Source organism: Accipiter gentilis, chromosome 15 (assembly GCF_929443795.1).
Source record: "Accipiter gentilis chromosome 15, bAccGen1.1, whole genome shotgun sequence".
NCBI lineage: Eukaryota > Metazoa > Chordata > Aves > Accipitriformes > Accipitridae > Astur > Astur gentilis.
This window is the reverse complement of record NC_064894.1, coordinates 27858684-27883014: the sequence shown is the minus strand read 5'-3', so window position 1 is coordinate 27883014 and position 24331 is coordinate 27858684. Positions and strand designations below refer to the sequence as shown.

The following is a 24331-nucleotide window of genomic DNA, read 5'->3' as shown; positions in this document are numbered from 1 at the left end:
ATTTTTAAACTTTTATATACATTGATTAGATGATAATGATACAACTCTTCTGCAAAGAAATTAAAAGCACTGACAGCACCCAACAACCAAACTTACCGTTTAGTAAGTGTATTCAAGTCAAAGTTTTTCACGTGTGGAAGATGAAAATCTTCCATGGTAAAAACAATGTGGCAATCACAGATTGCTATTAACTTCTCAAAATACTTGCATGTTTTCTGTACTCTCTTTTATAGATTGTCTTAATGCTTATAGACCTGGTAGTGTTATAATGTAATAGTAGTGGCAGTGAGTTTTAATAGCCCTGTAAAATTTGGCCTTCTGTTGGTTAGCCTATCTAAAGCACTGAAACATGAGGTAATTGCAGTGAAGTGGATATTTAGGTTCTTGTGTTAAAGGACAGTCCTTGGATACAAGGGAGAATGACTTAAATTGTAAAATACCAGGTATTTTATTATTTTGTGCTTTTTTCCCACAGATTAATGCAGCTGTCCAGCAATGTCTTGATTATTTCGAATTTTGCAAGGCAGCAGTTAATAAAAATTCCAGAGTCAATGATTTCTCCCAGCAGCATTGTAGTGAGTATCTTTGCATGTCTTGCATTATATGCACATATATCCACATTCTCTAGGTCTTTGAGCATGCTACCTCAAGAGGAAGACGTTCTATCTGTTCTTTTTCTTCCCAAAATATTGTATATCCATCTTTTGAGAGAACACTAATAGCAGTGGTTAATTACTTAAACTGTCTGTCTTTATAAGCAATGTTCTGTGTACATTTCAGGTGTTAGCTAGATACTGTAAAGTAAACTAAAAGAGTCAAGTACTGATTTTTTTGTTTTGTTGTTAAAGGTGATAACCAGAACTTTTCTTACACTGGACCAGAATTGCAGTACGTCTATTTTGTTCATTCACTGTGCCTTCTAGGAAGATTGTTGATCTATAAGCAAGGCCGAAATCTCTTTCCAGTACAGCTGAAAAATAAAAAAGGTAAGAGGAGGTCTGATGAAAATGGAACCTGTTGAGCAACGCTTTGTCCATACTTGATACATGTTTCCACTGCAATATTGTGGACATTATAGGACAATACTCTGTTCAGCGATTTTGAGCTTGGAAGCCTTTCTTAAAAGATGGTGTAGGTAATTTTGAGCATCAACAGTTTTTTAATCTTTGATGGATGTGGTTGAATAAATTGCTTTTATCCTTACGTTTACTATATTAATTTCATGTTGAAGAAGAGTTGGATCAGTGTGTAAGTGATTCAGTCTTTCTAGGTATGAGTAATACCTTTTGTCAAACCGATTGATAAAATTGGCTGGAAGAGAGACACGTCCAGGGACCAAAACTGTTTGTCAGGTGTGAAACAAAATCAGTATTTCAAGCTAATTGCAAATTGAAGACAATTGCTCTGAGCTTAACCTATTAATATAATTAAGGTAAAACAATGGTGCAGGAAAAGTTCGATACCTGTGGCACAGAGGTATTAATAAGGATACAATATATGCGATGGAAAAGCCCTTGGACATTCAGAGAAATCTGCATATGGTGATATGTTGTGCAGGTTGGCAAATGCAGCTGTGTGAGAACAATTGTAGTGTTCCATTACATTAATATCTCTATTAATTCAGTGTAGAATTCAAAACATCACTGGATACTAATTCTGAGACTTGGTTTTTGAAGGTATTTTGTCCCTCTGGTTTGAGGATCAGGACTTAATAGATCCAATGTAGAACAGTTGTGAGGAAGAAACATCTACTAATCGAGTGCTTTTGTCATTTATGGATTATCTGTATAACACCATTCAAGCAGTGATCCATTGGTGACGGTTGCTTTTCTCTCTCCCCTACAAAAGTAACAATAACACCATCTGTCTTCCTAATAGTCTCCTTCTCAGCTTCATAGATAGCAACCCTTTCCTCACAAATTGTCTGATTTATTAACTTAATTACATTAAACTTGGAGCAATAGTTCCCAACCTGCATTTAGCTACATGTTTGTTGTTTTTGTTTCAGGCCTGAGGAAGAGTTGTCTCTTTTCCAGTTGTTTCACTTAATCTAATAGCAAGGTAATGCTTTTTCCTACAGCCGTATATATTTGGCATTCTCAAACTTTGGTGGCCATTTGTTTCAGTGGAAGACATGGTAAAATTGCAAATGGCTAAACTGGGAGCAAGATCAAACCTTTTAAGTTGATTGTGAAATACCTTCAGAGTCCCAGGGACATGCATGTCCTTTGCTTTGAGTTGTACATATGTTGTTTTCCTCAATAAAGCAAAGCATTGTTTACGTATATTTACAAAATCCATTTTATTTGTGAAATTAAAGTTGCACTTCAATGTGCACAGTACTTCCCTTTTTTTTTCTTTTTCTTTTTTAAATAGATGGTGTATCCATTACCGATCTGTTGGTATTATTTACTCAGCTTATTTATTACTCTCCAAGTCACCCAAAGACAGCGTTGGCAGTGCATACAGGTAAATGCTTGTTTTTAATATATGCTAATATATATATAATTATAATGAGGCATGTGGTAACTTCTTTTGCAGTTTTTAATTTGGGTCTGTTATTTGTGCAGATTCTTCTCTTCCCTTCCTCCCTTACCTTTCCTTCTTCCCTCTAACTGTGTTAAATCAGTGCTTAACAAAGTTATAATTCAGAAGCATCTACATAAGCCATATAGGTATGTTTGTGTAAGTTCAAATATAAACAAATGCTTTTTATGTTCACCAGACAACTATTCTCCAGCAAGTCTTGTTATGGAGATTCTGCAAGTTTTTTGTGATCAAACAGGATGTGCTGCTGAATGTTTATATACGGATGCAGTGATAGATGCCTTACTTCATCCTGTTCAAAGTTTACTCAGTGGCACAGAGGTTTGTAGTAATCTTTGAAATAATTCTTAAATCTATAGAATATTATCATTTTTATGTATTTACTGTGTAGAAGACTTAGTCACATGGTAACTTCTGTAGTATTGTCTACATTAGCTATTATAGTATGCCTTACATAGTGTAGGCTGTCGTTATTGTTGGCCTGGCAAACTTGGTTTTCTTGAAATCTTGTGAATATTAGCAAAAATTGTGCTGTAGTGAGACCGTTCTCTTCACATTGCTTAATTTTTTTTTTTTCTTGCAATGTTTCTGTGTGTCTTTTGGATATTTCATGGGTACTTATTTGGTCTACCTGCCATTTAAAAGGTAACCTACTGTTATTTCTTTTTAAATTCTGCTGGCAACTTGAAGTTAAATGTTCTCAATAATTAGTATAGGTAAAACATGCAATTCTTCATAGAAAAAGTATTATTTTCTGAAATGGTAAAAGGAAGAGGTGTCTGTGGGCTCTTTTGTTTTTTGTTGGTTTTTTTTTTGTTTGTTTTTTTGTTGTTTTTTTTTATTTTTTAAACATTTTTATAAGAACTGTGAAAATCTTGGGAAAAGTTATCTACCTCTAGGTACTTGAAAGTCTAGTTATAGTTTCTGCCTGTTCTATTGCTTTTGTTTTGACTGAGATGACTTAATTGATTTATGTGACTGTAAGTCTCAAGACAGAGGCTGAGGGTCTGAAATGCCCATAGAAGAGCCTGAGCTGTCTTACATAGACTTTGACAGAAACTAATCATAGAATGGTTTGGGTTGGAAGGGACCTTAGAGATCACCTAGTTCCAACCCCCTGCCATGGGCAGGGACACCTTCCACTAGACCAGGTTGCTCCAAGCCCCATCCAACCTGGCCTTGAACACTGCCAGAGATGGGGCAGCCACAACCACTCAGGGCAACCTGTTCCAGTGCCTCACCACCCTCACAGGGAAGAACTTCTTCCTTCCATCTAATATAAATCTACCCTCTTTCAGTTTAAAGCCATTACCCCTTGTCCTATCACTACATGCCCGTGTAACAAGTCCCTCTCCAGCTTTCTTGTCATCCCCCTTTAGGTACTGGAAGGCTACTGTAAGGTCTCCCCAGAGCCTTCTCTTATCCAGGCTGAACAACCCCATCTCTCTCAACTTGTCTTTGTAGGAGAGGTGCTCCAGCCCTCTGATCATCTTTGTGGCCCTCCTCTGGACCCACTCAAGCAGGTCCATGTCCTTCTAATGCTGGGGGTCCCAGAGCTGAACGCAGTAATGCAGGTGGGGTTTCAGAATAGCAGAGTAGAGGGGCAGAATCCCCTCCCTTGACCTGCTGGTCATGCTTCTTTTGATGCAGCCCAGGATATAGTTGGCTTTCTGGGCTGTAAGCACACATTGCTGCATCACGTTGAGTTTCTCGTCAACCAACACCTCCAAGTCCTTCTCCTTGGGGCTGCTCTCAGTCCACTCATTGCCCAGCCTGTATTTGGGCTTGGGATTGCCCCAACCCCTGTGCAGGACCTTGCACTTGGCCTTGTTGAACTTCATGAGTTTTGCACGGGCCCACCTCTCGAGCCTGTCAAAGCCCCTCTGGATGGCATCCCTTCCCTGCAGTGAGTTGACTGCACCAGACAGCTTGCTGTTGTCAGCAAACTTGCTGAGGGTGCGCTCAATCCCACTGTCCGTGTCACTGACAAAGATGTTAAACAGTGGTGGTCCCAAGACCAACCCCTGAGGAACACCACCTGTCACTGGTCTCCACTTTGACATCAAACCGTTGACCGCAACTCTTTGAGTGTGACCATCTAGCCAATTTCTTATCCACCGAGTGGTCTATCCATCAAACCCATGTCTTTCCAATTTAGAGACAAGGGTGTTGTGTGGGACAGCATCAAATGCTTTACACAAGTCCAGGTAGATGACATCTGTTGCTCTTCCCTTATCCACTGATGCTGTAACCTTGTAGAAGGCCAGAATATTTGTGAATCACAATTTGCCCTTAGTGAAGCCATGTTGGCTGCCATAACAGCTGAGAAGTTTTGAATTTACTTTCTGAAACTCATGCTTGTGAAGGCAGTCTGGGTTCCTAACTTAAAGACCTCATCTAGGTTCTTAAAGTTGAATTTTGTAAGTATCCTTCTGATTATTTTTTCAGTGCAGTTTGTTTTTTTTTCAGAAAAGACTCTTTGTATTAATTCCTGAATATATTTTTACCTATACAAAAATATTCCAGTGCTATTTCAAAAGTGTAAACAATCAGTTTCCAAGTAAATATTTTAAAGTATGTATGTAAAGCTTAAAACCATAATCCTGCAAAAATTTGATCATGTCAATAATTTAGCTCTTCTGTGGGTATCTGTACCGAGTACAGTAGCATTACTTACACGTTTAAGTATACATAAGTATACATTTACTTATACGTTATAAGGCTATGTGTATGCTTTTGCAAGATTAACGCTTTTTTTTACTGTACATTGGAAAAAATTAGCGTAAATTCTTACAAGTACAAAAAAATGACTGAGCCTGCATATGCTTTGAACACTGACAGTCAAATTTAAGAAGAGTACTAAGGCAATACTTCATTGATTTGCTGTGATGGAGGCCTGTGTAATCCCGTAGGCAATCTCTATGGTCACATGGTATTCTAAAGCATGTACAACTGTCTCTCTTCTTTATTTTACATTAGTAGTTAAAAAAGAAATTATCTCAAAGTTTAGGAGTTCTTCCCTTACTTTTGTTTATGCCATGCTCAGCTGTCTCTTGTAGGTAGCTGAACTCTTAAATTATAAGCCCTCCTGTGACTTAGTAACTGGTCTGTTTAAAAAATTCAGGTCATGTTCAGGAATATTTAATGCACAGTAGCTGTAGTGTGTTGTGAATCTGGAATATGTCATATCTGTTCTAACAAAGGTGCCAATTGTTTTGTATTGTATCTGGCAAACCAATTGGCGTTTCTTAGACACCCAAGAATCCTAATGCTGGACTCTAGTAGTGGACCATGCCTGTCTCAAAAGGAAGGCTATGGCCATGCATACATCTTCCTTCAGCTGGGATTGGGAGGCAGGTAGCACGGAGCTGCATATGGGGCTCCTTGGTTGTACGGTGGGCCTAATGAGCAAACACAATGCTGTTATTTTACATTTGAGCTCTGAATTCTCTCAGGTAAGTACAAGCTTTACTTGCCTTTTAAGCAGAGTGCTATTGTGTATCTGTAGTAGAGGGGGGAGGAGAAACTCAGTGCCTATGAGCAGGAGTTGTCAGAAAGATCAGTTTGTGGGCAGCAGTATTGACCTTTTGGGCTCTGTAGCCTCTGAGTTGCTGCTGAAGCATAGCTGATGCAGAACATTGCATCCCCATTTTAAATAAAGTACCTTTTTTTTTTCCTGTGTTGCACAGGGAAAACAAAATAATAACATTCTTGAAGAAACAGTGACAGCACAGAATGTTCCTTTCTTAGAATCCTGAACAATGATACCCAGTAACCTAAAAATAAAAGGTCAGGGAGATTTTTAACTCTCATCACTGAAAATTTTAACTAAAAAAACCAAAGTTGAATTTGTATTTTTCTCTTGGCTTACTTTGACCACTGGCATTAAAAGTAAATTCTTTAAATTTTAAGGTAGGAAGACTATTTTTTCTCTGTGCACTATATAAATTGTAGAGCTACCTGTAAAGAGAAGAAGCGGGAGCTGGATTGCATAGCATTTAAAAAATAATTTCTCTTGTGAGTCTAGCTGTTCTTGATGAGCAATAGAAGAGGGGAAAATATTTAAGCAGTGGACTTCAGGAGAGTGGTGCTTTATTCCCCATTCTGACATACTAGATATTTAACAAGTGTTACTGGGAACAGTACTCCCCCCAGCTCATCCTTGCCTAAAAGTCATCTCACTGGTGACTCCACTGAGCTGTGCTGGGTGTGGATAGGGGGAAGTTACCAAAGGGGACTTCTCACTTTGAAAACTGTTCTCCTTCTTTGTAAGTATGTTTATGCATAAATCCTAGGAATTGGGAGTGTTTCTCAGTCCCTGGGTGAGAAGGTACACTCTGGCTATCTCATGACTGCATTATTGAGGCATATGGACAGGAGCAGAGTTTTGTTGACCACCTTTAGGACACTGTGTAAATCCTGCAGAATTGCAGCTACTGTCTACTGTCAGGCCCTCAGCACATCTGCCCCCTAGTTCCCCTGCCCTGGGCCTGGAAGCCTGGGCTCAGGGCCAGCATGGGTAATGGTGTGGATGTCAAGCCTTGAAGAGAGCTTTTTGAGAAAGCTCTGCTAGGAAGCCTCGGCAGAGATCCCCCCAGCAATGACTCTGCCAATAAGCCTCAGTGTGGACTTGCTCTACCTTCCTCTTACTGTTTTTTAAAATGACGTTCTTGTCCTCATTCTCTGCCTGTACTATGTTATAGCAGTATTGAAGCCTACTGCCCCATTGATCTGAACCTTGACCCACAGACTTGATTTCTTGGTTTGCTTCACCTCAGACCTGCCTTGTCGCTATAAATCCAGTTGTGTGGTGATCATTGGGCCGTGTCTGACTGTGGTTACTATGTCTGCAGCTGACCCCAACTCACTGACTTGGCTTCCTGGCTTAACCTTGGACCTCCCTCATCACTGTGGAGGGGATCTGGACGGTTGGGTGAACCTGCTTACTATCACTGGACCTCATCTGCTCACTTTGCTTGGGTATAGTGGGAGTGCCTGCCCATTTGATAGTGAAACATTGGCTCTGCCTGCCTCCTTATCAAGCTCAGCTCCTGGCTTCTTGTCCTCGCAGAGCATCCTGCCCTTGCTGCTCCCTGACAGGTTCTTCATGGAACACCTATGTTCTACTTGTCCACCATTGGAATATTGACTTCACTTATTGATAAGCAATGGCCAATTTAACATTAATTTGGGTAGTACGTTCACTAGTCACGGTGCTGTACTGAACATTCTGAATCCCAGTGTTAAATGTTCAAGTCTGCTTGATTACAGCCTAGTTGTGGGCTATAGAGTGCTCTGCAGTAAGAAACTGGTAGAGGACTTTTGCTTTGCTCCAGTGGAGAAGACTTTCCTCATGATTCCAAAACAAATGGTCCTCCTGCAGCCTAGAAGTGAGATGGGCACCAAAGATCTTAGGAACTGGAATTCTATTTCTAGCCAAAGAGTTGCCAATACGTATGCAGCAATGAGGGAATTAGCATGTTTCTCCCCTTGATTCAGGTATTGTTCTTATACCCCTAGATGGCCTGTCAAGAGCCTTTCCACATTCATGGTGGGAAAAGAGAAAAAAGAGTTTAAAAATGTCTGTTCTCTAGATCTGTTCAGTCGTTGGATTTATGCCATCATCATTAGAAGTGGCAATTGCTGCCTTTTGTGATGAAGATTTCTATGTGTTGTTTGAACATAGGTTGTTTACTTGTTTTGTATAAGCCATTAAGCAATCATTGGAAAGGTGACCTTCAAGTTCTGTATACATAAGCCAGACTTGAATAAACAGCTTTCACATAAAGCATTGAATTTAAAACTACTTTTTTTTTCTTCTTTTTTTCTTCCAAATAGATGTATATAAATTGTCTTGAAACCACTTTAATTGATGTAGCTGATATTTTGGCAAGGATTGCTGCTGTAGAAGATGGTCTTTCTCTTCTTCTTTATGGAGAAAATGAAAAAACTGCCAAAGATGATAGGTAAGAATGCATTAATGAATGGCATTATTGAGTACTTCAACGAATTACATTAATCTTATGAGACTAATTTGCTCTTTTTTCATTTATCTATGTTGTATGTTTTGTTGATGTTTGGAGTAAAATATCTGATTATCAAGTAAAGTAATAAGTGTTTTAGACAGTGTATTAGGGAGACACTTATGGGTATAATCAGGTGAAATGACATTTTAAAGAAATACTTTTTATTAAGGGGGATTTCCATGGTTTACTTGTTTTTCTTATTTTGGAGAGCTTTTGTTTATCTGAATGTAGTTCCATTATATTCATAGTGCTACTATTAAGGCCAAAGGCCTCTCTTCTCTGTTTTTTGGGTTTTTTTTTAAGAATAAATATTAAAAAAATCAATGTGACTTACTGGAAGAATAGATTTAATGTAGCATTCATTCACTTTTCAATACATGTGGTAGAGACAGATCTTATATCAGAAGCTGACATTCCAAACACTGTACCTAACTTTGGATCTGTGTGATCCTATAGGTTGTATATTGTTAGCTGATGTAAAACTTGAAACAGGGCAGTAAAATTGACACTGGTCTTTAAAAATATCTAAGCTGCAGTTGTGAAAATGTTTGGAATGTATGTCTTCTAAGTGGAGGAATCTCAGAAATTGCATATGTTTTAAGGGGGGGTTGGAAGTAAAAGATAATATTTTGGAGAAAGAGTTGTCCTTTGCATTGCAAACCCAGAAGACTTCAGAGGGAGATCTCGGATAGGAAAAAGGAAGAACAAGGACAAATTTTTCCTTGTAGTGATATCCTTAGCACTGATTAAGCAGAAGCTAAAATGATTGTCTTGTTACTCCTTCCAGTTGGACTCCTATAAAACACAGCCTGTGTAGTTCATAGCCATGCGGGCTGGATGGAAGACAATGGATGCGTTTTTGCTTTATGTAGCCAAAGTAAAATCACTTGCTGTACATTTCTCTTCTTCTGACTGGTGTTACAAGTTATAATATAGTTGACCCCTCCATAGTGGGTCGTAGATTCTTTCCATAGTTTCTTTTCCCCTAGAAAAATTTAAATAAGTTTAGTTAGAGGATTTGTTACAAGGTTTATTGATAACTACAAACCAAAATTTTAAAAGTGTTATTTTATTTCTAGTCCTACAGCTGTTCATGTAATTGTTCAGTTCACAAAGAAACTTCTTCATGACGACATTTCTCTCTTATCTGGATCCGAGCATTTGCCAGTTGTTAAAGGAGCTTTCATTTTTGTATGTCGTCAGATGTATAGAACTTGTGAAGGCCTGCAGATGCTGATTCCTTATGGCTTGCATGGATCTATTGGAGAGGCCTGGAAAAAGGTAAATCTTGTATTGGATTAGGAAGATTGGAAAAAAAATCTTACTGTAAGAGGTTCAGTTTATGTAACAGTTGTTCTTTGCTTCAGGTTGCTTATATTTAACTGGTGAGATAATGCTTGGAATTGTTCTAAAAGTGAAGCTCTACTTTTCAAATTTCCCTTCTGTATGTGAACCTAGCAGAAGCTTAGTTTGAGACTTCTATGCCTTAAGATTAAACCAGGAACTCTCAAGATGCTTTGATAGACCTATCTATCGTTCATTGTCCTTGATGCTAGAAGTTATTTGATGTCACGGTAGCCAGTGTCACCACAGATCTTGTCTTCACTCTCGGTTTGAGATATTTTGAAAGGAAAAACTCCTGAGATGTGCTTTTAGTAATTTTTAGGTTAAACTAGTTCATTTTGGTGAGAGATATGGAGTTAAAAAAGGAGATTCCAAATATTTGACTTAAATAGCTGGATGCCATTGAAATATTTTCGAGAAACCATAATGAGAAGTGCCAGACAGGAGTTCTTGTCTTACCTGTGTGCTTGGATATCTTATGAAGTGTAGACTCTGTACTTCAACTTCAGTTTGATTGTGAGTCTAATGCTTTTTCTGCATAAAAGAACTTGGGTCCAACTGTTCTTTGTGTTCTGCTTTCTGTTATAAATTTACTGAACAAGGTATATGGATCTCTGCTTTTTTCACTAAACTTTTCCATTTTCATTGTTCTGATAGCCATATGCAATGTGAAAATTCTTAACTATTATAAAATTATAGTTAAGATGGACAAATGACAGCAGATGCTGCAAGAACAGTTTTGAAAAAGTTCGCAGTGAAGTAAAATTCAAACAGGCGTTTGATTTATTAAAGTGACATTGGCAGCATTTAGGTAAGGGTAGCATACTAAGCTTCAACTTTGACTTCCAGCTATCTTGAAAGCATGTTTAAACTACAGGTATTAGAACTCTTAGTAGAAACCCAAAATTTAGCTGTGTTGTTTCACTTTATACTGAGAAATGGAACCATCTCTTTTTTTCCTCCAGTGATTGTCAAATATTTTCTTAGAGAAGGATCAGACCAAGCTGGAAGAAAAAATTGGCTAAAAGACTAACGATTTTTTTTTTTTTTTTTTTAGGTGAGGAAGCAGGAGAGAGATTGAATGCAAGGGAAAGAGAATGAATAGCTATTCTTTCTGTCAAATGCTGTATGCTTTTAGTATAATTAGAAATTTTAAAAATACAGTCATAATGTAAACTGAGGCAGAAAATACCAGAAAGACAGAACACGTATAGAAGAGAGACTTAAATCAGCAGCTTGTGGGTATTTCTCACTGCTTTTATGTATGAATATTATCATGAAAGCATACATTTTGATTGAAAACAAAATATATTATTACTTAAAATCCTAATTATATCACAGTAAACTCTGATTCTCATCAAAGAATGTTGGTTTTGAAACTTAAGGTCTTCCTTGCATTGAGAACTGTAGGATTTTATTGTATTAAGGAGTTTAGTTCACTTGAATCTTGCTGTAATTTACATAACTCAACAATGTGTCTTTTTGTGCTTTCCTATTGTGTAACTAGTCAGTCTGGAACTAGCCTGTTATTCTATTTAATGTTTATCACAGGCAGACTGTTACATGCTTTTGATGGGCACTTCCAGTTATTTGCTGTAAAACACCATAGCATTTACACATGCACAAAAGACTACTTTGCACATTAAAATCCTTTATTATAGTATAGAACATCATTTAGAAAAATTGTTTTGACACATAAAAGATAAGTAGGTTGAATGTGTTGAATTTAAAAAAAAACACCATGAAACATTTATCTGACAAAATGCTATTTCTTCACATCACTTTGGAGGTCAGATTGAGACTGAAGTGGAATGTACATGTTAAAGGCTTCAGGAATCGACAAGTTAGTACAGGAAAGCCACATTTTCAACTCTGCCGTCTCGATTAATTTTAAAATTATTTTCTGTCACTGTTCAATTTTAAAACATCTGCAGTTTAAGTATTCTACCATTTATAGTGTGGCAAAAATGGTGGACTTTGGACTCTATCCAAGCAGTAGTGACAATTTTTTTAATGGATAGACTGGTAATTTGTTTCCTCCTATTTTACATGTGTCTTGGAATTTTAAGACTGATGGAGAAACAGTTGTTTTTTTTCTTGGCAGATTCTGCTGGAATTCTGGGACAGAATTTGTACAGATGATAATGAAAGGGGAACTTAAACTAGTTAGTTGTCCTGGATCTGTTAATAGAGGAATCTTTTGTGGATTTATTAGATCACATTTATAAGAGAGTAAATTAATGATTACTCACTTTCATTTGAATTGTGAATTTGCTTTTTATGCCTAGAAACATAAAACAACTTAAATCATTTATCTTCAATATACAATGTTTTTCACACCAATTATTTTCAAATATCATTTAAATTGGAAACTCCATCAAATATAAAAATATCTATATCTATTTATCTATGTAGCTCTAATTATATCCTTACCAGTATAGATAAATTTATATAGTTTATAAATAAATAAAATAAAAATTGGCAGAATTACTTAATAAATTTGGTATTGAGTCGTTGACTGCAGAGGCTGTTGTTTCTGTTACCTGTGGCAGAAGTAAAGGGTTGCTTTCTGATTTTTTTCATATATTTTTTTAATGCTGATTTTTGCTTTTGGGAGTCTCCAGTTAAAAACTATAAAGATTTTTTTATTTTAAGAATTCTAATAAAAATTTAAAAGAATGTACTAGCTTTAAAATGGTTTCTATCCAGGGAAGAAATAAAAAAATAAGCTTTTCTGGAATAAAAAATGTAGTGGAATAGTCTATTCTGTGCCAAAGGCTAGACTACAACCTGATCACTGGTTGGTTTTGTTTGTTTTTTTTAAATATATGACAAGAGAACAAGCAAGATCTAGAGTTTGAAAATGGTGTAAATAAACAGTAAGGAGGTATTTATTTATTTTTTATTTCACAGACAAGTTTGCTTTCAGAAAGAGTACCCACTCCTGTAACTGGTGCGGACTCAACTTCATCAATAAGTCTAGAGTCAAAAAACATGTAAGTTGATGCTTAATTTATGCATGTGCACAAGTATGAACACACACTGCTACTTTATCTGTGATTGAGGCACCTTACAAACCTGTGCCTTTTTGCCAAAAGCATAGTGGTAGGTAGAGGGAGTGAAATCATCCTAGCATAGGTCTCAGTAGAGTTACAAAATTGTTCTTGACCTTTCAGGACTTTTTTGGCTTACAGAGTTGTCTAATCTATGTAAAATTGACTTAGAGTTGATTCTTTCTGACTACAGAAATTGGTTTGAGGAAAATGTGAATTAGAAAGCATAAAACAAAATAGCTGTCAGAGTTTATCTTATGGCTTTGATGCAGTGTTAATTTAAAATGCTGTTCTGCTGAATGGTATCTACACCTTCAGAATATTATGTAGCAAGATTGGCAGCATTCTAGCTGAAAGCCTGATACATATTAAGTGAAAGGCATCCTTCCTTTTATACTCAAACTGAATGTCCCTTTATAGAAGTTTGTATGCGTTAAGACAAGAATTACACAAATATTTGTGGGCCTGAAAATTCAGGGTGATATTGGTGTTAGTGCAGAACCTAGTTAGTTAAGTAGATTCTTGTTTATACTTTACCTTAGATTTCATGTATAATTTGCAAAGATACCTCAACAGTTATTACTTTGGTCTGTGGTGGTGGCATGTGAACTGGTTATAGCAATTCAAATCTAGTGGTAAAAAGAAATCTAGGGATACCGAGCTCTGACTGAGGAGGCTGTTACTAATCACTACTATTGATGTAAGCTACAATTTCCTCCTAGCATCTAGTTTTTTCATTTAACTATGGAACAAGGCATGCTGATGTATTTCTGGGTGAAACTTTTGTCTCTGAACAGGACATGGCAGGGATTCTGCAGAAGTGATTAAAGTTTGGGGTAATGGTTGACTGCTACAGGGAAAGCTGCATGCTGCTTGCTGATGATAGGAGTCAAAAATGAGAAATGAGAACTAGAGATGAGAATCCAGTAAGCAAATGCTTTTAGAGAAGCAGAATGACAAGAGTCTAGTGATACCTGCAGGGATGGTACCTAGTTAAAGGTGATATAATTGCTTCACTTTTCTTTTTAGGGCATAGAATATTTTGTAGGGCAGAGAGTATAATCATACTTCATTCTTGCAACTGCTGTTCTTCCTGCCATGTCTGTAGAAAATATTTTCCATTTAATGCTGTTAGTATATAAAGCTATTGTATATATATAGCAACTTATTTTCATAATTCTGTACTAATATCTAGCAGGACCCTTTATCTCCTCAAATGTGAGGTTTTTACTAGTTCCTCATAGTGTTTTTACATTGGTGAGAAATGCTGTGCCTGCTTTGCCAATTTGTAACTGCCACATTAATACCTTAAGACTTGTCTAGAGTCAGGTAGTAAGTGATAAGTATGTTTAAGGATGGCATGGGTCTTTTGGGTTCCCCATTATATCATCTTTCTGTTCTGTGTTCTTATCTGACCCTAGTTTTGCCAGAGTGAGTTTGAATGTTTGTACAAAATACAGTCATATACATACTATGACATATACATATAACTTTCCCAAATATTTTTTTAACTAATGTAAAGTAAACATATAGAGTAAAGAGTCCGGTGAATGAAGTTGTGTTGTTTTTCAAAGTTAGAAATTGTAGTTTTTCTTTTTCCCCATGCTTTTTTACATAACTTTTTTAATTATCATTTTGCTACTCTTGCAGTTTGTTATGGGAAGAGACTTTGTTAGATGCCTTGCTAAATTTTTCTGTCACACCCAAAGGACTATTTCTGCTTCATAGTACAGGTGCTATGAATGACTGTGTGAACTTTATGTTCAGCAGTTTATCAAAAAAACTCCAGGTAAGCATTACAGAGTCTGTACAGTTTTTCTTTCTTTTAATGATTATAATAAAATAAAGAAGAAAGATAATAATAAGAAAATAAATTCAGAAACCATTTTTTTCACTTAATTTTTGCAAAAATGAATTTAAAAATGTAGCTTATCATCTTTGATATTGGTGCCACACTGATTTAAGTTTGTTGGATGTTACTCATCTTCAGAATGTCAGGCATATATTTAGTTTTTCTGACTTTATAGTAAAAAGTTTGAAATGCTGGGAAAAATATTTTTTTTTCATCTAAGTACCAGTTTTTGTAGTCTATGTTGGCAGGTGGTATTGAAATCTAGATACGCTAGAAAATACTTGACATGTAACCAAAAATTGTATAATGTGCATTTTAGGAGAAAAAACATAATGTTACACACATCCTACTGAATATGTGCAAAAACCATTATAATACTAACGTTTTTGTTCTTTGGTGATCTTGCATGTCTCAACCATAGTATTTTGCCTTTAAATTTTTATAAGATACTCAGTAAAGATGTTTGGTTTGGAATTTGACCCTGGTTAAGTCTTTAGAGAATAATATCTATGAACTGTTTAAGACTAACCATACAGTGCATTAAATTCTGTAAACAAGTGTAGGAAAGATTAATATTTAAGAGATCATTTGATAGTGTCATGGCCTCCAAATAACTAACACTGTGCTTTTATGTTTATTACTAACAGACAAATGAATATGAAGAGTTTGGTAATAGAGTGATTGTTACACAAATGGCAACAACACCAACAGGTGCAGTAGCTCTACAGAGTTCAGGTAAATTGAAGAATGATGTTATGAATAGTTACATGCTATAGTCTTGCATATTAGAAAAAGTCTGTGAGAAAGCTGTTAAAAATGATCAACTGAGTGGAATAACTGCACAGTATTAGCAAAGACTGCTTAAATGTCTGTTGATTTCTTCTTCATGTAAATTTATTGTTTCCAACTTTCAAGTCATTCACTTATCTTGATGCAGGATTTTGTTTTGGGGTGGCTTTTTATTTTCACCTTAAATTATGCAAAATCTTTACTTCATTGGATTGGATTTCCAGAAATTTCCTGTGCATGAAGACATTTATATCTGTTAAAAAAAAAAAAAAGAAAAAAAAAAGTTGCTAACAATTTGCAAGTGCTTCTTATTCATCTACAGATCAGAATTAATAACTGTTGATTTCTGTAATTTGTATGTACTTTTCTGTGGTTACTGACTGCTCAAAGAGTGAGAAACTTCAAAGGTCTGAATGTCGTTGGCACTTTTATACAACAGTGAGATGGAATTGAGATTGTCTGAATGGACAATTTTTCTCATGTGTCAACCCATACCACAAAGTCACTTCAGATTCATTCCCAGATAACTCAACTGTTGCCATACCACCGAGCAGTCTAGGTAGTTGTTATGTTAAAACTAGAATGTTACCAGTAAAGTAAAGCTACTGTCTTAAGTTGCTAAGGAACTCCATGAGGTACAAAACTTGCAAATATTCTAAGTATCTAGGAGTGGCTGGTGTGTAATTAAAATGACTTAACTGTGAAAGACTGTCAGAAGGCAGGCAAATTCTGCCAGTCAAAGAAGCTAATTGTTGGTTGCTTATTATTTATGCCTCTGGGATCTTTCAGAAAGCAGGGAGCAGATCTGCTTAAGGAGTAACTCATCTGTCCTGTCTAAGGTTCTCAGCCAAGTTGCTTCTTATGGCCCTTGGCGTCAAAGACAAATGGTAGATCAAAAATAATCAGCATTGGTCTTCAACCCTGAGAGGAAGTTGTGTAGTGTACATAAAGTTTGTATTAAGGCTATAATTTACATTTGGAGATTTCAGAGTTAAATGGCTATCCTTCCTGTTCTATTTTAATATTTAACATTTTAATTTCAGCTAGCAGTACTTCTCTTAAAAAGATTTTTTTGAGTCCTTAACTTTTCATTGTGATGTGTTTTCATTTATTAATGAGTTATAGTAAATCTGCATTTTTAAAACCACAGAGCCAATAGCAGCTAAGCCTTGATCTGTAGCAGTTAACTTCTTAAAGATGGTCAGCAGCTCCTTTACATGGAAGATATTTATATATCATCCTACTCTTGCTGTAGATTGAATATAAAGGTAGTTTGACTAAAGGATTAAGAATAGCAGGGAGAGTAACCCTCAGGCAGTCTGGTGAAACTTTAGTCCACAGTGTAGAGAATTTTGAGAATCTGAATTAGAATTGTGGTGTAAAATGTTTTTTAATATCAAAATGGTTTTTTGGGTTTTCTTGTAATTCTCATGATTAGAACAAAAATTTGTTTTAGGCTTTATAAAGGCACTTGTAACTGAATTGTGGGCTCTTTTGGAGTGTGGAAAAGATGATTTGAGGATAACCCAACCCAAATCTACTCCAGTTGACCCTATTGACCAAAACTGTCAGAAGGTGAGAAATTACTTAATCTTCTGTATTGGCATGGGAAAAACAGTGCTGTATTTCAGATAGGGTGATACTACCTTTCTGTAAATTTTTATGGCAACTATACCTGCTTCTTGGCATGTGGGGCAAAATTAGTATAATAAACTAGTCAAATGATGACTGATTGAAAGGATTCTTGTGTTGCATGGCAGGTCACAATGCCAAGGATCCATTACAGTCAATATAAAATAATAAATAACAGTCATGAAAAAAGTGAAAGTCTTAAAATACTGGCCATCAGTTCATGTCTCTGATTACTGTAGTAAGATGAGGGAGAGCGGTGTGTTTTAGAGTGTGCTGTGTCTCTAGATTTTAGAATTATGTGGTAATGAAAATATTGTAATTTTCAAAATTGCTTGTACAATTTGATAGATAATACATATTTCACAGATGCTGCTGCCCTTTTAGATTATATAGACACCTGCCAGGGTTTGCAGTTCTGTTTTGGGCAGCTCTATTTATGTCAAGTTCAGCCTACAAAGAATAAGAACAAAGTTAAAGTAAATGGCAAATATTTTTTAATGTTTACTTGGTTATGCTTAACTGATTAACATTCCCTTTTGTCCCCCCTTTTTTCTTTCTCTAGTCTTTTCTGTCTCTGATAAACTTGCTCACTTACCCTGCAGTTTTTGAGTTCCTGAGTAGAAAAGAGATACCAAACAAACCAATGTATTCACTTCGCGAAGTACCTACAGATATTATTGTAAGTATAGTTTTTATTTTGAAAGAAAAAGAAATACTTCTGTGAACATATTTTTTCCTGAGAAAATGTTACTGTAATAATAGAATAAGTTTTTTCTTCTTACTGAAAGATTTTGAAATTTTCTGCATTTTGTATTATATACAGCATGAGGGCAGTATATGCACATATCACTTCATGTTAACCTAAATTTTCATTTTGAAGTCCTAAAGATAAAATTTGATGCCTAATTTAAGGATCATCTTTCCTGGCTTGTGTTAGGATTGTGTTTTTCCATGGAAAGAAAAGTGACATACATAAACACCTCTTTATGTGCATGCAGTTACATACTGGAAAATGCTGGAAAATATCTGTACTTGTATTTTATATAATATTGCTCCATCACACTATCTGTGGATTTAAACAAAACAAAAAAAAAAAAAAAGGAGAAAATAAAAAAACCTCAGGCTTTCTTAATAGCACAGATGACTCACAGAAAAAATTGCTAATTGCAAAGTTACTGATTAAGACATGTTTCAGTCCTAAGAAAAGTAGTATCACCATTTCTGTATTTAGTAGTATTTTGTATTAGTTCATCTAACTGTAATCCATTAGGTTTTTTTCTCATCTACAAAGCATAGGCAAATTTAATCAGTGACCTTGAATGGCAGTTAAAATCAGTTTGTTTTTTCTAATGAGCTAGTACTTTGAATTGCTGTTGTGCTAAAGTGTCTGTTTAGCACAAGCTCTGGATTGGTGATAGTGTAAGTTGTGTAGACAGAGTACATCATAATAGTGTATGTTATGTTTGGAAGGGATTTTTGTAGTTCTCTTTTGTAATACTTCTTTAATGATTTCAGGAGGAAATGGAATAATAAATTTCACTTTTCCAATCCACTTAGTGTTGGTGTGTCCATCGATAGATAGTTCTGTTCAGTCATCAAGTTTTCTGAGGCACTGGGAGCAGTGGAGATAGATGTATGTTGAAGGTGATACATATTTGAGAGCTTTCAGATAGGAGTAGATCTTAAGTAATGATTTTTGTGACTTTTGAAAGCCTATGTCGTTTTTGCTTTTGAGGCATTTCAGCATTTTGATAGAATTCTGTAGGTTTCCAGAAATAGCAATACTGGTACAATTGTTCAAAGTTCCCTGAACAGCTACAGATGTTTTGGATGGGGTTTGTCTCACTTAACTACTGTGCAGCTGTGAGTTTTTTAAGCATAAGCTAGACATCCAAGATTATGTAGTTAACAGAATGGAAATAGTTCATCTGAGGTTAATTTAACATATAATGGCTAAGTCTAAGTACTCGGAAAACTTCTGAGGTTAAGCACACATATAGATTTGTTACTACCATGTTTTTGGGCAGTGATTGCAGAAAGCTAAAGATAAAAGATTTGACCAGATGTAACTATGGTTAGAAAGCAAAGTAAAAGCAATTTCAGTGCCACTAGAAGATTGGGTTAGAAGACCTAATTGCTTTGTGTGCTTTTTTTCCTATATTTCTGAATCATGTCGCATTGCCAAAGAATCTGACTTGTAATATTTATGCTGAACTATATTTGATAATGTACAGAACTTAATCATCTTTGTATGCTCTTTAATTCTTAAACACACTGGATTTAAACATTTTTTTTCCTCTGTATTTTTGGCTAACTAGTTGTGTGATTGACTGAACAGATTATAATTTGGGCTATTTTACTACTTTTAACTGTTGACTAATCAGGTTTTCAGGTTTTTATTTTGTGTCCTTAGGAAAATTTTTCTTAATATATGCCAGATTTTTTTTTTTTACTCTGTTTGCCATGTAAAAATATTTTAGAAAGTGGAGCAGGTGAATCAGCATCCTTCTGCCTGCCTCCACTCTTCCTTTGAGAGGTTTTACAGTACACATATGCAAGGGATGCAAGGTAATCTAGCTTGGTAGGTACCCTCCAGATCTGTAGCTTTGAAAGACATGTTAAAGCAGGTGAAATGCTTCTTTTTTTTTTTCTCCTACCCCCCCCCCCCCTCCAGTGACTATGGAGAATCTTATATTTAGATGGTGCATCTTAGGTATTCAAAGTAGATGACATCCTACCTGTAATATTTAAGCTATGCTCTGTAGTCGAGCAGTGCAGATCTATCTGCACGTTTTTCTGATCAAACCTTGTGTTGCACCTAGTTCATTATCTTCCTTCGTAATATCCCAAATCAGAGCTTGGTCTGCTTTCTCAATAGTCCTCTCTCTGTGCCTGCTCTTTCTACTCTTTTGCATGCTCCAAGCTTTGATGTATAGATGAGAGAATAAGGTTGTTGCTGGAGAAATATCCCTTGGCATTTAACTCTTTGTACATGTAAATATCTAAAAAGCCTTAAACCTCAAACAAATCAATTCCTTGCATAACTGATTTTATGAACAGCGTTGAGGTCTGAGTTGAATTGTTTTATTGTGAATTTTATTGTGAACATACTATGTGGAAAAGGTACATTCTTCACAGCTGTCTCCCCTACTGCCCAGAAAAATGTAACAGGAAAAACATCGTTTCACTGTATTTTAAATAAGAATGCATTTTATGAAGACAGTTTACTTTTGACAAGTTCTAGATTTTTTTTTTCTACTACTAGGAGTTTTATTTGTGGTGTTTACTTTTCTGTCTGTTGAAAACCAGATTTTTGGTTGATTCATGAAAGTAGGAATCCTAAGTTCTCTCATATCATATTGAAATGACTCATTGATCTAACCAGTTGAATAATAACTCCCTCTGCTGTCTCTGAAACTATACTTCTTAAACATGGAGAAAATAAAAGTTTGGATTTAATCCAGATTAAATAAAGCCCATAAGGATTTTGTAGTTTGTTTCTTCTGACCATAGCACAGCAATCTGTCTCCGAGATAACATCAGTGAATGTTTTTATGCATTTCTTAGTCTTTTAATGAAATTATTTCTTCAGAAGCAGTTTGGATATGCAGTGAACCAGAGGGGAAGATTATTAGGTTGGATTTGTGGAAGAAGTGGGAAGCAGCCATAGCTCATTGTCTATTACATGAGATGCTGTAGGATGAAAGATGTAAGCCTCAACATCCAAGCCAAGCCTTGCTACACTGAGAATAAATGGCCTTGTTTTGAAGCATGTAGTACTAACCAGTGTTAGAAGGGGTAATACACTAAAGGGTTTGCTGTTCTTTTCATTAAAAAAGATGTATACACATTTCAAACATATAAAGAACCAGTTTAACGTTTTTGTTGTGGTTTAATACTAAATAAGAAGTAGGATACTTGATATGCCAAGTTCTTTTTGTATGTTTAGTGATATTTTTTTTTGCGTCCCACCCACCCCCCACCCCCCCCGTATGGTTTCTTTTTACCATTGACTTTTATGGTGGAAACCACCTCTTACAGAAATAATTTCAATGTGTGTTTTAATAATAGGTTTGATTTTATAGTAAACATTCCAATGAAATCATTATGTGCATAAAATATAAAATAATACATGAGGTTTTTTACATTTGTCTTCCTTTGGCAGGATATCATTGACAGGCTTATAATTTTGAATTCAGATGCTAAAATTCATTCCTTATTCAGTTATGAACAATCACATATCTTTGGTCTCAGGTAAGATGCTTGTTTTTTATTCTCTGGTCACATTAACTAAATAGGATGTAACATGCTTGGATGTGCTGCTTCTGATAAGATAACATTGTTTGGTTTTTGTTATGCACGAAGGTGAAATTCCCCCCCTTTATTTAAACATAAGAAGATTAAATGAAAAATGGCCTACAAAATGAGAATAGTGATGAACTAATCTTATTACCTGTAAGTGGATATATTGTAATCTGATAAGCAGTAATAGAAATTGCATGTTGTTATTTTGCCTAGTTGATTGAAAAGTACATGTGGTACATCCATTGTAGTGCATAAACCAAAAATTGTACCAAAATAGTAAAATAAACAAAGTATTTTTTTACCATGTTTATATCAGAGTTTGGTTTATCTAGTCTGCCTGTACTTAAAATTATTTTTTAATGTATTAGTTTAATTATCACCAATTCTACCAAAACTTATTTTGCAAAGGAGAGTACCATTTGATCCCAAATATTTTTAGAACCTGATGGAACACTTACAATATGCTCATACCATCATGCTCATGTTTTGTAATATTAAGTGCTTTATAATATTTTAACACAGAAGTTAGTCTCTGTATTTTTTCTGTTTTCCAAAGTTAAGTATATAAATCCTTGAATTCACATTTCTGTTATTGACATATTTTGTGCAATTGAAATAAAAGATTTTCTGGATTGTATGTACTTCATAGTATGGAAAATTTTGATAACCTTGCTTAGGCAAGATATAACCCAATTGATTAAGTACTGCAATGTTAGCTTTCTGCGCAGTATTGGTAGTTTGATATCACGGTAAAATTATTTCATACTATGTATGAATAACCATAAGATACAGTATAATTTGCTGATGAGGCTGAGCGTGGAAGAGATGAACAGTGACAGAATTTGGAGTTGGAAGATACATGATTTTGTTGTATAAATCAGAAGTTGTAAATGCTGCTTTGGAGAAAAACAGTAGTTGGATAGGAATGAGAAGTCCTAAGATGATATTTGAAAAAGAAGGTATTATTCTTCGTTTAGGTTATATTGACTCCATAAAAAGCTTGACAGAAGTCCCACTGATTTAATTAAGTATAAGGGAAAGTGAGATGTTTTACAGCTTGAAATAATTTTTTTTTAGATTGTGTTCTACCTTTATAAAGTAAATAAGACAGGTTTCTCCTACAATGACATTAGGAACCCTTGTAAGGTATAGGCAAAAATGAGTTATTTAATCTGACTGTGTAAGTGGTTGACTCCCATGCTGTAAGACAGACAGGTACACAAATACATGAATCGTGTTGGAAGTTGTGTTGAATGCTTACAATATTTTTAACAAGGCCCATACCCTGTGAAGCAACAGAACTACCACTAAGTACATGTATGAGAAATGTAAAAAGCTCATCTGTTTTCATGTAAAAGAAGCTACATTGTTACACAGATAAGATGAGCTTTATTGTTCACTGTGGTAATCATGTTTTCTGCTGGACAGTGAAAGTCAAAAACCAAGTGAAAATCCAATCAAACTGCCAGATTTCAAGAAAACATTGAGTAGTATTTTCAGTTTAGAAACCTACTCATAAAAGTGGTAGATATTGTAATAATTAAGTAGTAATCAGGTAAAGGAAAGATTTTTAAAACATTCAAGTGTCATTTTCAGTAGAGGCTTTGTGTTCTGCAGGGACTTTTGGAATCTTGGTGATACCTAGGATCTCATATTTAACTTAATTTTTAACAGATTCAGTCTTCTTTTTTGTTTGTTTGTGGTTTGTTTGGTTTTTTTTGTTCAAAACCCCTGTTCCCTTCCCCCCCTTCTTTCTTTGCCTTTCCTGTAAAAGAAAGGAAGATACAGCTTGAGGGATTTTAATGTGGGCCTGTGTATACCACAGATAATGTAAAAGTATGTTTTCTTATTGATTAAATTGCTTTTCATGAGCATGTGGGGCTTGCAGTACAAATGTTTTTTGGAAATAATGGAGAATTGGCACATATAAACCTTTTATTAGGACTAATTCAACTGCCTGTACAAAGAGAATTTTTATTCTTACATAGTTATTCAAAGTTGCCTATTAAAATGATGCCAGAATTCCAGATGATTCTGGAATTTGTCATGCCTACTGTATTGTTTATAGGATTGACTTGCAAGAAACCCTGGGCTATATTATCTGAATATGAGAGGTATACAGTTCATTTTAAATACCTTTTGAAACCAAGTTCCACAAGCTTTTCTGTGAGCGCTGCTGACTGCAGACATCTGTGTTCTGTAAAGTGAACCTTGCCTTGTGTAGCTGATTTGCTTCTTGACCAAATTCCATCAAGAATACCAAATTCAGCAGCAGTTAGATCAAATAATATCAGATGCTTAACAGATGTGAAAATTCAGCAAGTAAATTAGAAAGAGCAAAAGATCTACATTTCTCTTTGCTGCTATGTAAAAATAAAATATTAAATGTTTATGATAACTGCAACACTGAAAATCAAAGAGTTTTGTGACCTAATGATTTTGGTGACATATTTGTCTAGAAACATTTCTTTCCGCTAGACCGAATACCAATAGCACAGCCAGACCCACATTCTTTTAATCATTCACAGATCTACACAGCCATATACTTTGTTGTTTGTACATGTGGCTCACCCAAAGCTGAGTGCTGAACTTCAGATCTGTTAACTTATAGGTTATACTCTGAGGTCCTGTAACCTGCTTTTATTCTTCAAAAGAGTTACAAATTTGCTTACTTGGATGTTAAGCAACTTCTGCAATTTAGATGTACATTTTTCTTCACGTGTATACTGTGCTTCAGTGACTGAAATTTATTTTGGCTACTAGCTGTGTAACTACATATAGAA

At 35.4% G+C, this 24331-nt stretch overlaps 1 protein-coding gene across 4 annotated transcripts in view; it reads left to right on the top strand.

Moving 5' to 3' along the window:
• TBC1D32 (TBC1 domain family member 32) overlaps positions 1–24331 on the top strand; it is a 90619-nt gene that overhangs the window by 15218 nt on the left and 51070 nt on the right. For all 4 annotated transcript variants that reach the window (XM_049818160.1, XM_049818163.1, XM_049818162.1 and 1 more), the window contains exons 12-23: positions 476–575; positions 849–986; positions 2377–2469; positions 2726–2868; positions 8386–8513; positions 9653–9854; positions 12831–12913; positions 14621–14759; positions 15470–15557; positions 17068–17186; positions 17806–17922; positions 21409–21497. In XM_049818160.1, the coding sequence (XP_049674117.1) occupies positions 476–575; positions 849–986; positions 2377–2469; positions 2726–2868; positions 8386–8513; positions 9653–9854; positions 12831–12913; positions 14621–14759; positions 15470–15557; positions 17068–17186; positions 17806–17922; positions 21409–21497 (1439 nt within the window). The remainder of the gene's footprint in view (positions 1–475; positions 576–848; positions 987–2376; positions 2470–2725; positions 2869–8385; positions 8514–9652; positions 9855–12830; positions 12914–14620; positions 14760–15469; positions 15558–17067; positions 17187–17805; positions 17923–21408; positions 21498–24331) is intronic.